The 13729-nt window shown below is 36.6% G+C and overlaps 1 protein-coding gene across 1 annotated transcript; it reads left to right on the top strand.

Moving 5' to 3' along the window:
• Positions 1-5193: 5193 nt before the first annotated feature.
• On the top strand, positions 5194-11916 carry LOC123548412 (piggyBac transposable element-derived protein 4-like). Its single transcript, XM_045335635.2, has 2 exons — positions 5194-5613; positions 8611-11916. Exons 1-2 carry the CDS (start codon positions 5194-5196, stop codon positions 9832-9834), a joined length of 1644 nt encoding a protein of 547 aa, XP_045191570.2. The 3' UTR covers positions 9835-11916.
• The last annotated feature ends 1813 nt before the right edge of the window (positions 11917-13729 follow it).

Here is a 13729-nt window from a genome sequence, read left to right as displayed (position 1 = left end):
TATGTGTTGACTATCGCCAGGTCAATGAAACCCTTAAAAAAGACTCTTACCCACTACCAAGAATGGATGAATGCCTAGATGCCCTTAGTGGAAATTCTTATTATAGTAGTATGGACCTATTCTCAGGCTACTTGCAAATAGGTATTCGTCCCGAAGATCGTGAGAAAACTGCATTTGCATCCAGTATGGGTTTGTTCCAGTTTGTTCGTATGCCTTTCGGTATGGCTATTGGACCGGCAACATTTTGTCGACTAATGGGCGATGTAATGCATGGTCTCCAATGGTCAAAATGCGTAGTGTATATGGACGATATAATTGTTCCTAGTAAGACAGTTGCCGAAAACATTGAACGCTTAGAATTGGTCTTTAAGAGATTAAAAGATGCAAAACTGAAGCTTAAACCATCAAAATGTGTATTTCTGCAAACAAGTGTAAATTTTCTCGGTCACCAGGTATCTGAAAAAGGTATAAGTACAAATTATGACAAAGTCAATGACATTGTTAATTGGCCAATACCTAGGTCAGCCAAACAAGTTCGCTCTTTTTACGGGTTGATTGCGTACTATAAACGTTTCATAGAAAATCACAGTGAAATTGCAAAACCCCTATATAAACTCTGTGAAAAGAATAGGAAATTCATCTGGACAGACGAATGCCAAACAGCCTTTGAAACTTTGAAACAAAAGTTGACCAGCGTCCCAGTCCTTACATTTCCAATAATTGGCGAACCATATATATTAGACACGGACAGTTCTCATCATTCTTTAGGGGCCGTGTTGTCACAGATACAAGAAGGATCTGAACGTGTGATTGCCTACATGAGTAAAACAATGTCTAAACACGAGCTTCAATACTGTATTACCAGGAAAGAACTGTTGGCTGTTGTTAAAGCTCTGAAACACTTTCATCCTTACTTAGTTGGACACCATGTAACATTTCGCACTGATAATGCCGCTGTAGTTGGCTCCGCAACCTGAAAAACCCAACCGGACAAATTTCTAGATGGTTGGAAAAAGTATCAAGTTATGATCTTACAGAGGTACACCGGCCGGGTACATTACACCAAAACTCAGACGCATTATCCAGAATTCCATGTAAAGCATGTTCAAGACAGGAAAAGTATGAACTGGAACTCCAACAAAACCCTGATGAGCAAGAACATGATATATCAAAACCTGTTCCCCTTACCAGTAGAGAATCTACTGATAAACTACAAGGTAATATTTGCGCAATCACTAGAAGTAAACAGCAGGCAGCTGAAATTGACATGAAGCCACACCCTTTACTTCTGGATGGCTGGGAACCAAGTACTGTACGCAAGAATCAGTTAGAAGATCATGATATTGGACTTCTGTATGTAGCTCTTGAAGGTGGTGAACGTCCCGACTGGAACAATATTGCTAAACACTCAACAGTCGCAAAAACTCTGTGGCGTCAATGGGACCGGCTACAAATGACAAATAATATGCTCTACAGACAATGGTTTGACCAAACAGTGGATTTAGTACTCCAACTTATTGTTCCTACCAAACTGCGTTCAGATGTCCTGTACAATTACCATAACATTCCTTCAGTTTGTCACTTAGGTGCGGAGAAAATGTTAGCAAGAATTCAGCAACAGTTCTATTGGCCAGCAATGAAAGACTGCGTACAAGATTACTGCCAACAATGTGACATTTGCAAGGTGAGAAAGAAAGCACAACCTGCTCACGCACCACTTGGTCAGGATCCAGTATATGCAGCTATGGAAAAAGTTTCCCTAGATTTAACTGGTCCACTCCCAACAACACCAAATGGCAATAGATACATTCTAGTGATAACTGATGTGTTCACAAAATGGACTGAAGCAGTAGCTTTACCTAATATGGAAGCATCCACTGTAGCAGAGGCTTTCATAAGTAACTTTGTAGCTCGATTTGGTGTACCTCTTGTTGTCCTCACTGATCAAGGTTCAAATTTCGAGTCAGAACTATTTAAGGAAATGTGCCAATTACTAGGTATAACCAAAGTCCGAACCTCTGTCATAAGACCGCAAGCAAATTCAGTCGTAGAGCGCTTTAACCGTACCATTAAGACCATGCTATCATCGTTCTGCACAAAGCGACAAAATCTATGGGATCAGTTTCTTCCACATTTGTTAATGGCATATCGTGCATTACCACATGCGAGCACAGGAATATCACCAAACAGAATAGTTTTCGGTCAAGAGGTCATGTTACCAATGGCAGCAATGATTGGTCATCCTGAGTCAGCCAACAACCTTACGGGTGGTCCCTATATCACTGATCTGAAAAATAAAATAAAAGTAGCTCATGATATTGCTAGAGAAAACCTCCAGACATCTGCAAATTATCGTAAGCGCTATTATGACGTAAAATCAAAAGCTAGAATTCTTGAACCAGGACAAACTGTATGGCTCTATGATTCTAGAACTAAACCAGGTGTTTGCTCAAAACTAGTACCAAAATGGAAGGGACCATTCCTTGTTCAGAAACGTATTGATGATTTGACATATCTAGTTAAACAAAAGAAAACTTCCAATGCTAAGGTATACCACATTGACCGGTTACTGAAGTACCATGGAAATCCACTTCCAAAGTGGTTTAAATCTGCTAAATTGTAGACAAGAATGGTACAATGAACTAAAAGACAAATGTATTAAACTGTTACATGTTATACAAAAGTTTATGTTTTGTTCTTTATGTTAGAGTAAAAAAAAGGGGGGGGGAGGGAAATAAATAGGAAGTAAGACTGAACAATTAAATAGTATTACATAAAACCATAGAACAGACAAAAACAAAGACAATAAATAGTTAAAAAAATTCTAATATCACATAATACTGGTATCACAGACAAAAATGCTTACTTCTAGTGACAAAACAACTTACATATATAAACATATAGCTATTTCATATGTACATGACCATTGGTGAAAAAAAGGTCATGGTCGTGGCGATTTAAAAGTTTAGCAGAAAAGGGTATGCACAATAATGTTGGTATTCCCATGGGAACAAATTGTGCACCCCTTGTCGCAGATTTGTTTTTATATTGTTATGAAAGAGACTTTATGTTGAGCCTTTCTCCAGATACGCAAGCAGATATTATAACTGCATTTATTAATACATCACGCTATCTGGATGATATTCTTAATATGGATAATCCGTTTTTTTGGTCATTTGGTGGGTACTATTTATCCTAGGGAGCTTCAGTTAATTAAAACTAACAATTCGGATACTGATGCTTCATTTTTAGATTTACATCTCTCTATTTATGACAATATTATACATACCAAAATTTATGACAAGAGGGATGATTTTAATTTTAGTATTGTTAATTTTCCCCATTTGGATGGGGATGTACCTCAGGCTACATCTTATGGGGTATATATTTCTCAATTAATTCGGTTTGCCAGAGCGTGTTGTCATGTCAAGCATTTCAATGAACGTAATCAATAAATATTACAAGTAAACTTCTTCAGCAAGGTTACCGTTATTACAAATTGCGTAAATATTTTACTAAATTTTATTATCGTAATTCTGATTTAGTTTTAAAATTCAATAGTAATTTAAAGACACTTCTGCGAGAAGGTATTTCTAAACCCGTTTTTTATGGGGATGTGGTTAACAAACTTCGTAAGATCTTGGGTCATGGTAATTTTCCAAATGTATTTGAAAAGATTATCAAACGTTTTATCAAAAGAGGTTACGACCCAACTGTTTTGAGACATACCGCATGTTTAGTGTTCAACCCGTTTACAGTTGGACACTACGCTTCCCACTTTGATTGCGTCTGACGGAAGAGGGGGAGTACTCTATGATGAGCAGTTTTTAAATCCTACCAGGACTGAACTGTTTTGATATTTGTCTTCTGGCCTGTTTCGTCGGGCCCTTAAGGGTGTTTCTCTTGTTGCTCTGTCTTCTGAAAAGGCATTGAGTACATACGTTTTTGGTTCTTAAGGTTTGCTTTTTATATATTTATACACGAGCATTTTTGTGTTTTACATGCCATGCCTTTTTGTTTCCATTACGTGTGTTAGAGATTCACCTGGAGGGGATTACTTTTATTTACACTGACCCATGTCTTTGGAACATGGTGGGGGTAAGAGTGAGGTTGGGTGCGCACCATAAACCGGTTTAAGCTTCCCAGTGGTGTTTTTGCCACTGACCGTTCCAAGGCGGTGCCCCACTGTGTTCCTTTGTTTGTTCGTTTTGTCCTTGTGTGTTGACTTTGTGTGCGCGCGTGTGTGTATGCTTATTGTTCGTCTTGTCCTTATGTGTTGGCTTTGAGTGTGTGTGTGTGTGTGTGTGTTGTTCGTTTTGTCCTGATGTGTAAGCTTTGAGTGTGTGTGTGTGTGTGTGTGTGGTGCACGCGTTTGCGTGCTGGGGGGTTCGTTTTGAGGAGGCTGCGCTTTTAGTGCGTGGCATTCCCTGTTTGATATTTTTCTTTGTTTTTGGAATGTAGAAGTAAAAAAATAATAAGGAACTTTGTAGTGTTAACAGAGTAAGGCGGCGCCGCCTGATTGATTTCGTTAAGGGCAGGATTAGCTACCCATGTCACTTAGCGAGGCGCCTGGCCAAAAAGGAAACTGGAGCGCATATAAAACTTAGCCTAGATGCAGATTAGCGTTTTTGAAATCTGGAATCCGATTGACTATGTAAAGCGCGAAAATGAACAATATTTTTAAATTTCAAAGACAAATTCCAAGCCAGTATAGAGAAATGCGTGCTAATTAAAACCATTTTGTGATGGGCTAACCACTCACTCATTTTGCCGGATACAGAAGAAAATGATCAATTTAGTCGTGCATAAGTAAATGATGTCCTTAACTCATTATGCCCGCACGACGCATTAATGCGTCGTCCGATTCTTATCGGTATATCGCGTGCCACATCTAAGCGGTGTTGTAAACTACCTCTGGATACCGCATGCCGCGTACATGCGTCGTCACAGTAGTAGCTCTGAATTCCGCGTGACGCATTGAGTCGTCACATTTTATTGGTCTTTTGATAAACGCTTTAAGTTCTTTCTATCAAATTGGACCAATCAAAATTTTTGTTACGTAACGTCATGAGACATTACATAAAATGGCGGATGATGTGAAATAAATGTTTTCGTACTGGAAGCTGTAAAAACGAGCGTAGTTTTAACAGAAAATTAATACTCAAGTGATTTCTCCAAGCCTGACTATTCAATATGGATAATTCTGTAATTGATTTTAGTGACAGTGATTTCTCAGAGTTTGAGTCGGACGATGATGTGCCTCTAGCGGATTTGATTCGTAATTTTGATGACAGTTCTGATTCGGACGGTAGTGGAAGTGAAAGCGAAGACCAGAACAATGACACTTGGTCAGTAAATGACAAAACACCACGCCCAAAGAGGCCATTTATTGGGCCTGAACCGGGACCTACCACTTTACTGAGCCCTGATGATAAAGAATGGGACTTTGTTGAGCTTTTCTTTCCAGTAATGTTGATTGAGCTTCTTGTCAAACAGACCAATCTGTATGCCAGTCAGAAACAATCCAGGAAGCCGGATCCTTCATGGCGACAAGTGACATTTGTTGAAATGAAGGCATGGTTGGGAATCCGCGTGTACATGAGCATTATTCAGGTATTATAAATTCTATAAATAATAAGTCAAAAAATTTCCAGGAAATAACAGCAGTACTAGAATAATGTCTACTTTTCACAATCGTTTTCAGTTGTAAAATTATTTTCAGATTCTATGTAGAATCTATCATTATATTTATTTCTAAAACCAGATATGCGACTGAAATGTACCTATAACTATAAAAAAGACAGACATGAATATCTGTTTTGATAAACGGTGACTTGCAACTTCTAAAAAAGAAAATATACATGCCTTACGGACAATAAATAAATATTGTTTTGATTTGACAACACTGTTGCCTTAGTCGATGTGCAGTAAATTCTTTCACTACTTTGTTTCGTCATGGTATAGAGGATAGCTATCAAATTTCTCCTGCATTTCGATTAAAAAAAAATAAGTTTCAGCTTTTAGGACATTGTTTGAATGATGGATTTGCTTGCCATACAGCTGAGGTGGTCAACAGCTTTAATTTGCAATACCCAACCGACTCTAGGAAACAAGATACTGCTCAAAATATTTGGCGGGAAAAACTTTTGTAGATAAGGATCGGTTATGGGATTGTTTGCACATGTTACTATTGTATTCCTAGCACTGAAACTGAAGACATTTACTGATTTAGTGCAGTTAAAATCAATCTTTAGATATAACATCGTTTCAATCATTCAATACTTACTTCTCTTGCGGACAGTAAAACTGATTGACCAGTTTGCTAAATTCATGAATTTGTACGAAACAAAACTAATAATTCTAATAACACTTCTAGAATTGTGTCGCCTGTCGGTGAAAATTAAGTATTTAGCAACAGATAAGTTTATGGAACACTACAACAACAAATGAATATATAGATCAGTACTGGCATCCCAACCTTTTTTTTTAAATACAGTTATAAATGATAATTTATTTTTAACAACAATTTTTCTCCATCCACTGAAACTAAGTAGTTTATGACCATAGGATTAGCAGCTAAAATGAAAGTTTTGCTTTGATAGTCACTGGAAATAATGAATATTATAGTTACAATATATTTAGTTATTTTGTATCATTGATGATACTTTGAATCAAAAAATAAACTTATTCTTTATATATACTCTTTATACTCAGCAAAAAGTTTCAAGCTGCCAAATATGAAATGGTCTTTGCGATTATACACATACAGTACCTTTTCTTGGTTGATTTGTTGCAGAATTTCAGCTCCAGTTCCTCCAACGAATACTAGTATGTTTTTTTCCCCAATTTAACATCTAAAATTACTAATTGACAGTCAGAAAACAAACCTGAAAATTTTCACAGGACTTAAATATGTTGATGTTGATATAACGGTATAGTATTGTCCGTAAGTATTGACCTGGCACTCATGAATATTCCGTATGTTTCCGTAAATTAATGTTCGGTTTCCGAACCTAAACAACGATATAACTATTGAAAAGCCAGTTATATACCATCATGTATCATGTGCAGATATAGCTGTGCTGACAAAGCGTTTTGTCACTAATCACAGTGTTGTGTGTTCGAGTCCGCTGTCCGACCAAATTGGGTTTTTTTTATTATTATTATTTTATTTTATCTGTAAAATTAACAGACACTTATTATAATTTATAAACAAAATACTCTACTAGATTCTATCAATTAAATTTTTTCTACGTTCATGAAACCGTTCTACAAAATGACGTTTAAAATCTTCAGGACCGGACAAGCATTCATTCATTCAACAGACAATTCAAAGAACTGTTGTTAGCGACACATCAAATGTTCCATAAAATAATATAATATCATAGTAACAAATACAAACACAGGGAACTATATTTTTTAAAAAATGGTTAAAAAAAGATTTGAACCCATGGTAACATGTTTCCAAGTCGGAGAGCTTACCACTACACCACTGTACAGGTGTTTATCTAATAAATTTTGATAAATCTAGATATTTTCAGGACACAACTATCGCGTAAAATAACGAAAACACCCGAATATATTGGCGAAGATTATTGAGTGCCAGGTCAATACTTACGGACAATAATAAGTTTGTAAACATTGAATTGTAATTACTTACCCATAAACCGTGTCATTGAAAGACATGATTATGTAAATGTCAGTTTATCGTAAATAAACCGTCTGCAATACTTAAAAAAAACAACATGAAAAATAATGCTAAAAGTACCAAAACAAAATTAAATAAATTGATGTTTTGTTCGCCAGGCAGACCATATAAGTCGTAACAGCTCAAATTACCACACTTACAATGAAAACGGCCAGTCAGAGTGAATACAAAATAAAAATACCCGTATGAAATAGGAAAAACTATCAGTAACTGTCAATGACTTGAATATGTATGACAGATTCAGACAAATATCTAAGTGAGCCGCGCCATGAGAAAACCAACATAGTGGCCTTGCGGCCAGTATGAATCCAGACCAGCCTGAGCATCCGCACAGTCTGGTCAGGATCCATGTTGTTTGCTAACGGTTTCTCTAATTGCAGTAGGCTTTGAAAAAGAACAGCATGGATCCTGACCATAATGCGCGGATGCACAGGCTGGTTTGGATCCATACTGGCCGCAAAGCCACAATGTTGGTTTTCTCATGGCGTGGCTCAATTCTGAAATTCTGTGTATTGCTAGCTTAGTCACAGAGATATGTTTGCTTATAGAATTTCTTCTTTTTTGTTTCCAGTCAACACTAACTTGCCTATAAAGTATTGTTAGTTTATAATTCTGAAATAAAAAATCCCTGTTTGGATAATTTATGGTGCATTTTTCCCAGTTGCCCCGGCCCCATTTTCAAAGTAGTGGAAAAATACACTGACATACAAGTTTACATTAATTTTGGTTGTTTGGATTATAATGCTGAAGTTAATTACGGACTTAGATGTATGACCCGGCTGTACATATACAGCTTTTTATCGTCTTTTTATAAAGGTTTTTAAGTATATTGACTTCAGTATAGACACAAAATAAGTTTGTTTATATGCAAGCATTTGAACAGCTATTTTTTGTGATTTCAGTTACCACAGACTCAGATGTACTGGTCTACAGACAAGACCTTTGGTAATTTGTCCATCAGGAAAGTGATGAAACGTGACCGATTTATGAAAATCCTGCAGTACTTTCATGTAAATGATCGATCAAAGATGCAACCAAGGGGTCATCCAACTTATGACAAACTTTTTCTTGTGCGACCTATTCTGGATGAAGTTAGGAAATTGTGTCTCCAAAATTACAACGCGCATCAGAACGTTAGTGTTGATGAGGCTATGGTAAAATTCCGTGGTCGTCTATCATTCAAACAATATCTGCCGGCCAAACCGACGAAATACGGCATAAAAATCTGGGTGCGGGCAGATCCGGCAAATGGCTACGTGAATGACTTTCAGGTTTATACTGGTCGTGATGGACCAGCAGAGAATGGACTTGCACATCGTGTTGTTACTGAACTGATGAATGGAATAAATGGACGAAACCACATTGTGAATATGGACAATTATTTCTCAAGTCCTATGTTATTCCAGGAGTTAGAAAATAATGGAACATACGCTAGGGGAACTGTTAGATCTAACAGGAAAGGCTTTCCACATACAACTTTGAAAAAGAAGGACGTGAAAAATCAAGGAGACATGAAATTTGCGCAGAAAGGAGAATTAGTCACGTGCATTTGGAAAGATAAGAAAGAAATATTTACTCTTTCAACTGCTGATAATCCAGCAAATATTGATTCCTCTGTACCGAGAAAGTCGCGCACTGGTGACATCAAGGAAGTACCTGCGCCAGTAACAATTTCCGAGTACAACAATTACATGAACGGGGTTGATCATGCTGACCAATTGAGAACAGCCTACTCAACCTTCCGTACGTCAAGAAAATGGTGGTTGTACCTGTTTTGGTTTTTATGGGATACAGCGGTGGTAAATGCCTTCATCGTAATGAAAGAATCCCCGTATCACAAATTAAAAACGAGAAAAGGAAAACCCAAGGAACGCGCATTGATTGACTTTAGAATGAACGTTGCAAAGCAATTGATAGCGGATTATACGGAAAACGAGAAGGCATCTCTTGCCACTGTGAATGCCGGCCATTTTCCAAGTAATGGCTTGAAACGTGGAAGGTGCCGTCAATGTAGCAAAAGGAAAAGGCGGCATGAATGTTTCAATATGTGTTTACAGTGCAATGTTCATGTCTGTGTGCCTTGTTTCAAGGACTGGCACACTGACATTTTGAAAAATGGGTATTAGTAACTCAATAAAACAAATATTTGTAGGATATATGTAGCACTTTATGTGTAAGTGGAGTAATGAAATATACATATCGTGGATCCACACGCTGATATTACAATAGGTTTATTATAATAGTAGCTATCTGGGACGTTGTATTTTGCTCGTGCAGATTTTGATGAATATGCAACGAAATAGTTATAAGTTTTTGCAATTTAAAATATGCACTCTTTATTTTTGCGGATTTATATGGCACAGTTACTGTCACTGACAATCTTCATTGCCGAACTTAATAAAACTTTAGTAATCTAGTAATGCACACTTTCAAAAAAAGTCCGATGTCAAGATAATAGCAAATTCTATCCTTTGTAACGCAAGTTTGGCGGCAGAATTGTTTGAGCCCGGAGTAGCCAGTATTTGCTGCATAAGCAACCAGTGCCAAATGCACTTATTTTGTAACTTTATTTTTGAGATACCTTATTTCAACCGTCATAGTTCAATGAATCTATGTACATTGTACATTTGTTGTTGTTATATATTTAATTCAACTGTACAGTGTATTCAATTTTCATTAAAATCTGTTAAATTTTGGCAGACATAAAAACAAAAACACAAGTGTGGTGTGAGAAAAAGCCTTTAGGTATATATTTGATATTTTTCATTGTGAAAATTCCTACTAATTCTATGATTCACTGTAATATTTATTGTTGTATTTTAGCTGAAAAAAAACTTTATAAAAATACATAAATTCTTTTTTCTTTACTTGTAAATTGATCAGTGACATTTATTTATTTATTTATGTTAAACTTTGAAACTGTCTCTTGTGCAATAGAATAAAGTGTTGTTTATTATTCACATATTTTGACCACATGCGGGTTTAGAAATGTAATCAGGGTTTTCCCGGACGCAGGTTTTCTGCGTCCCTGACGCGCTTTGACTGCTTTGGACTCGCATTTTGTAGTGCCTCTGCGTCCACTGGACCCGCAAAATCGGTCACGAAACTCCTTTGCACTGAAGCTTCCTTTGCGCAGATACCCATGTAAAATGCGCAGTTTTTTACCACCGGGACCATCCCCGAATCGTGGGTGCTCATTATACACAGGTATAGACGATTTTCCAACTTCAAAACAAGTTTTGTTACCGATGTTCGCCATTTTGGTAAAGGGAAACTACTCTCCGCGCTAACTGATACCGCTAAAATCTAAGATTGCCGTTACGTTCCGTAAAAGATCGAATGGTTTATTTTTCTATTAAACAAAATTAATTTCATATAAATTTAAAGTATTTTGATGAAAAAATATTAATAAATCACAAAAATTATGATACTAATTAAGGATCGAGTATTATCTTTAACTAAGATCAAACTGTGAAGAACATAATTGACACGAGTTGACACTTAATTGCCGGTAATTACTGGCTATTTGATCATAACATAACAAAAAGACTGTCACACCTTTTGTTATCAGTCTGAATGGAAAACTCATGCCATTTTGAAAGATATCATTCCGAAATACTGAATCAGCTGCTATCTAAATTAAAAAGATACAAGTTCATTCGGTTTTAGGATAAATTTTTTTTAGTAATAATGTCCATTTTCAAGATCAATAATTTGTGGACCCGCAAAAATTATTAGGGACCCTTAAATTAGCAGCCATGGGAGTCCATGGACTCCCAAATAAAAAACTCGAGGGAAAACCCTGTGTAATGAAATATTTATTTGCTCATTCATTTATTTCATCCATCCATCCATCCATTCATTCATTCATTCATTCATTTAAGTTAAACTTTGAAACTGTCTCTAGTGCAATAGAATAAAGTGTTGTATATTATTCAGTTATTTTGACACATGCGAATTTAGAAATTTTATGAAATAGTTTCGAAATTTAAATTTGCATAACAAACGTTTTTCTTACAATTAGTCAAAAATAATTCTATTTTCAAGACAGTTATAGTTTTTGTCTTAAATAGTTAAACTGTTTACTTATATTCGTTTTACTACATCCTCATATATAATGCTTTCACTATTTTTCTATAAATACTGATTCACTATTTTGTAAAATAAGAGTTATATCGAATGAAAACAATATATATTTCAAGTAAGTTTTAAAGAATTGTATTTATTTGTTGATAAAATATGTAAATAATAAAATTAAGCAAGTGATAAATGTTGTTTATTTTGTATATCAAAAAAAAAGAAATCTGATGAGAGATTGTGTCCACTTGTTTTGTGTCCTTATACATGTTAATTCAACAGTCTGTTGAAAAATAACTGTATTGCACAGCTGCATGAAATTAACTTTGCTGTGTAGCTTATTCAATTAACTTACAAAGAATGTAAATTCCATACCTATTAACACATATTTGATGTCATGTGTGTTTAATTAACAACAATACCCCAAGTAAAATTGTGCAGTCAACTACAAAATCAATGCTATCTCTCATTATATCTCTAGGTATTCAGAGGTAGATTAGCTTATCAGCCTCCTAGGTGGTTCCTAGATAAATATCAGTAGGGCATAAGTGGAGATAAGGCATTAGGGTAGAATGAGTTAATAATAATAAGTACTCATCCCCACAAAAAAAATGAAAAAGACAAAGTTAGGAATTGTTTCTTCTTTTTTTCTTCTTATTCTTTTTCTGACAGTAACTGTTGTGAAAAAAAAGCCTGTAACAAAATCTAAGTGCAAGACAGTATAAGTTATTAGGCATACAGAGGCTCTTGTGTGAAGAAAAAGCTTTCCTTAAACTTAAATTATCTTCCAGGATGGCTATGCAGTGTTGGCTGTGTCCAGGCATTTTTGCCTCTAGAAAGGACCTGAAAAACCATGTTGGGGGAGCAGTTCACCAACACTTAAAAGTTATCTGCCCATGGTGCATAGAAGTTGAGAAAGTCAGTAACAGAATGGGAGACTCGAAGAAGCATGTAATTCAAAAACATCAAGGACTGGTGAACACTGTGTCAACCACCTTCTTCTGAGAAACTTCAGGTTTTTATCTCTCCTTGTATCCTGATGATTACAGCAAAGTCATAAAACCAGCTGCTGAAAATTCTCAAGATGCCGTAGCAATCAAAAATACAGTAATACTCTGGCACACCATGGTTAAGAGCCCTAGTAAGGACTTAAGCAAATGGGAGGCTGGATGGGTACAAGGAGGCAGTACACCCCTACAAACGGAGGGTTTCTTAAGTCCTAATCCAGGCAGCATAGCACCTGACAGGAGTAACTATGCATACAGCCCTAGCAGGCCTGAAGTCAGCATCAAGATTGGGATGTTAACCAAAGGGATAGACTGTTTTAAATTACCTGTGGTCTACAGAAATACAAACTATACTGTGACACTGTCTAGTTCCATCCCAAATAACGTTATACAAAATATAAAGCTGGAAAGGTATGCCAGTGATGTAAGTCATAATGACAGTGGCCAAGAGCTCACTGGTTCCGAGTTCGGAGATATCTCAAATGAAGTAAGTGAGTCACTTGGATTCTCAGACTGCTATGTCGATAACATCATAAGGCATGTTAAGGCAGTATCTCTGCCTTTTCCTTTTCCCACCTATCAGCACCAGTCACCGTCTTTGCCCTGCAGCAGCAGCTCCAGCATATGAACAATCTAAGCCAACTGATGAAAAGACCAGCTTACAAGATGAAGCAATCAACATCTTGAAAACAGGTGCCATGCCACTTCTTCCCCCTGCTAGGTGGGAATGGGACTGTGAAAACATAGTTACCTTCAAGGGTACAGTACATAGCGTCTCATGGCCACCCACTGGCTGGAAACACATGGACAGCCAATGAAGAACACAAATGGCAGAACATGCGGCAAATTTGCTTGACGCCGACTTGACGTGGTTTCCTTGTACATCCAGAGAGGACATCCTTGATAAATTTAACTTTCTGGTGCTACCTGGGTCCAT

This window comes from Mercenaria mercenaria, unplaced genomic scaffold (assembly GCF_021730395.1).
Source record: "Mercenaria mercenaria strain notata unplaced genomic scaffold, MADL_Memer_1 contig_1592, whole genome shotgun sequence".
NCBI lineage: Eukaryota > Metazoa > Mollusca > Bivalvia > Venerida > Veneridae > Mercenaria > Mercenaria mercenaria.
Note: the sequence above shows the minus strand (reverse complement) of the source record. Positions and strands in the feature narration are given on the sequence as shown.

What these genes read in the sequence shown, in the direction of transcription:
- LOC123548412 (XM_045335635.2), top strand. Translation starts at nt 5,194, where the DNA reads ATGGATAATTCTGTAATTGATTTTAGTGACAGTGATTTCTCAGAGTTT. An exon ending in TGTACATGAGCATTATTCAG is followed by an intron (nt 5,614 to 8,610) that starts GTATTATAAATT and finishes TTGTGATTTCAG; the next exon opens with TTACCACAGACTCAGATGTA.